The 3,459-nt window shown below is 51.7% G+C and overlaps 1 protein-coding gene across 1 annotated transcript; it reads right to left on the bottom strand.

Moving 5' to 3' along the window:
* Positions 1–652: 652 nt before the first annotated feature.
* LOC103641445 (cytochrome P450 93G1) lies at positions 653–2,738 on the bottom strand. Its single transcript, XM_008664791.4, has 2 exons — positions 1,560–2,738; positions 653–1,466 (listed from the first exon to the last, which is right to left on the bottom strand). Exons 1-2 carry the CDS (start codon positions 2,550–2,552, stop codon positions 825–827), a joined length of 1,635 nt encoding a protein of 544 aa, XP_008663013.1. The 5' UTR covers positions 2,553–2,738; the 3' UTR covers positions 653–824.
* Between the last annotated feature and the right edge of the window lie 721 nt (positions 2,739–3,459).

Below are 3,459 nucleotides of genomic sequence, written 5' to 3'. Positions count from 1 at the left end.
AGCCTAAGGTAACGTTTGATTCTGGAGTATAGTTGAATGGAACCGCTTCGCTCCTAATTTGTTGTTGTTTGGATTGATTCCATATAGGACGATGGAGTGGTTCTAAAAACGAAAAATTATGCTCAAATATTGAACCATTTAGCTCACTAAAGTCTCCCGGATGGAGCGGCTCACAGGGACGGAGCCATTCCACCTGACTAGCTTGGGGACCAAACATTACCTAATTTCTTTAGAATCGTTTGCATCATGATCACATATAACGATGCGTTTTGTTTACTGAATTGTGACACTTTCGTTCGCTTGAAACATAATAAAGCGGGGAAATTGAACTTTTTAATTTTGTCTAATTTTAGTTAGGTTGTGTTGTTGGTGACCGAAGTGGAAATCCAATCCTACCATCAGCTTCCTCTCGAAGGCATATGAAACGAAAGCGAAACGCTGTTCGGTATGGATGTGATTTGTCAAACGACTGTGTATCCAATCCAAAACGATAGATGTGGTCGTATGTTTTCCGTGCTGAGAGTGGGAGAGATATATAGGTGGATGGGTCATGTCATGTCATGTCATGTCAGCGTTGGTGTTGGTAGTGTTGGTAGTGAAATAAAGTCCAGTAACTAACACGCTTGGATGGTCCGTATTGTGCACGAGAAACTTAACAAAGAGCATGCAAGACAATGCCATGCATATTACTCTTGCATATCATATATATAATAATGTGATACATATAATTAATGCATGGTATCCACATTCTTCGAATCCGTACGTACGTGGTGGTACTGGTAGAGGTTGGTACAGACATAGACGGTATTGCCATGGAAGACACGCTAGACGACGGCCGGGAAGGGGGTGAGGCGAGGCGTGGGGCGGAGCAGAAGCGGCTTCTTGCGAGCGCACACCAGCCCGTCCGACTCCGACATGTCGATCTTGTTCACCCCGCCGTCGCCGTCGACGGTGGCCCAGTGGAAGCACTGCACGAGCGCCGCCAGCACGGCCGGCACGGACTGTAGCGCCAGGCCCATGCCGGGGCATCCCCGGCGGCCGCTGCCGAAGGGCATGTACTGAAAGTGCTGCCCACGGGGCTCCAGGCTCTCGGCGGCGCCGCCGGGCATGAACCGCTCCGGCCGGAACGCTAGGGGCTCCTCCCAGTACGCCGGGTCGCGCCCGATGGCCCACACGTTGATGAACACCGCCGTCTGCGGCGGCACCGTGAAGCCGCGCACCACCATCTCCTCGCTCGACTGTCGGTGCGCGATGGGCGCTGCCGGGTGCAGACGCAACGTCTCCTTGTACGCCGCCATCAGGTACGGCAGCTGTGGCAGGTCCGCTTCGCTGGCGATCCTGTCGCCGCCGACCACCGCGTCGATCTCCTCCGCCACCTTACGCAGCGTCTCCGGGTGGTTCATCAGCTCCGCCAGCATCCACTCTACCATGGCGGCCGACGTGTCTGAACCAGCAGTCACCACGTCCTGCAGTGCATGTGCATGCATATGTATATAATATAGATATAATTGAAAAAAGCATGAGAAGTGTTAATAAAAAGCATGATAGATAGATCTTACGATGATGAAAGCCTTGATGTTTTCCCGGGTGAGCTTGATCTCCGCCGCCGGGTCGTCTGCCTTGTCCATGAGGATGTCGAGCAGGTCCTTGCTGTGCGTGGCCTGCTTCTTGTCCTGCTTGCTGCTGCCACGTCCGTCGTCGTCTTGGTCGAGCCTTCGCGCCGCCCTCGCCTCCTCCTTGTGCCTGAGGATGTCCTCCAGCAGCGCGTCGAAGCGGCGGTGGACGCCAGCGGCTCTCCTGCGGAGGCCCTGGAGATCCCAGCCACGGACTAGGGAGATGTAGTCGTCGACGTTGAAGGCGCCCACGAGCTCGGCCACGTCCTTGACCACCTCCTGCGCCTCGTCGGTGACGCTTCCGGGCACGGTGCTGGCCACCATCCGGATGATGGAGGTGTTGGAGAGGCGGATGAGATGGCGGGTGAGGTCCACCGTCTCCCCCCGCGCCGACGACGCCAGCAGGTCGGCGAGCAGGGACACGGTGCCGGCGCGGCGGACGGGGCGCAGCTGCTCGACAGTGCGCGGGCCGAGCAGCTCCGACATGCAGAGGCGCTTCATGAAGCGCCAGTGCGTGTTATAGGGCGCGAAGGCGAAGCCGGCCGAGTCGTACGCGAACTGGCGGGCCACCGCCGTGAGCGGCCGCTCCGAGATGCTGCCCTCGTGGCCGCGGATGAGCTCGCTGGCCACCTCCGGGGTGCTGGCAACCACGCAGTGCGTGGAGCCGAGGCGGATGTGCATCAGCGGACCGATCCGGGACGCCAGCTCCTGGAAGGTGCGGTGCACCGGCGGGCGGAGCAGGTGCAGGTGGCCGATCACCGGGAGGCTCGTCGGTGACGGGGGCAGCCGGGCCTGCTGCCGCCATGAGGAGATCAAGTGGCGCAGGGCGACGACGGTGAGCACCGCGATGAGCGCCAGCACGGACTCTGGGTTATTCTTGGCGAGCGACGACAGGACGAACATGATGCTTGGGCGGGGGCGGGGCTGCTGCTCTTCCATGGCTACCCCTCTCTCCTCCTCTAATTTCTTGCTTAACTAGCGATCTAACCTCATCAAGTGCGTGTGTATAATCAGTGATCGGAGGAAGAAATAAAGACAAGCTAACTGATCTTATTTGTTCATGACGATATGCTGCTAGCTGGAGCTTATAAGCAGAGCAAGAGTATTGTTATCTTTGTTACTCCCTCCGTCCTAAGAGCACCTCCAATAGTTATATAAACAATTTTCTAAATATGAATTTAAGAAATTTTTTAAGAAAACTATTCCCCAACAGTTATGTAAAGAAAATCCTTAAATTTATAAACTCCCTACAAAACTCAATTTCATCTTTACATTTACAAACCTCGTTGTGACTTCCTAAATCAATGTTAGTTCTAAATCCATCACGAAAACCATATTTCGACTACCGTTTTGTGTCGTCCCATCGTCCCATTGATCGGAAATTTATCTCCAGTGTCATGTTTTGTCTTTATGCCGTCGCCGCGACCTTCTGAGCTTCCATCAACAACTTCGACCTTCCAAAACATTATGGAAGGTTGTTGATGTACTAGCTCAATTAAAAATATAAAGCATGCTCACTCACTTTTTTGTTGACACGAATAATTTTAAAAATTAGCAACAAATAAATAGAAAACTGTTGAAGCACACACATTTTTCTACTCGTTAAAGTGATTTAGCAACTTCTTAAATCTGTAATTTAGTCAGCTAAATTTATATAACTATTAGAGATGCTCTAATATATTAATCGTTTTAGTCCTTAAATTTTATTCCTATATGTAAATAGATGATAGCAAATCTAGACATTATATAAAACACATATATTATGTATGAATTTATTAAAATACTAAAACGAAACGAAGAGATATTTATGTATGCGTTATATATAGACCAACCACGGCATGCATGC

This window comes from Zea mays, chromosome 10 (genome assembly GCF_902167145.1).
Source record: "Zea mays cultivar B73 chromosome 10, Zm-B73-REFERENCE-NAM-5.0, whole genome shotgun sequence".
NCBI lineage: Eukaryota > Viridiplantae > Streptophyta > Magnoliopsida > Poales > Poaceae > Zea > Zea mays.
Note: the sequence above shows the minus strand (reverse complement) of the source record. Positions and strands in the feature narration are given on the sequence as shown.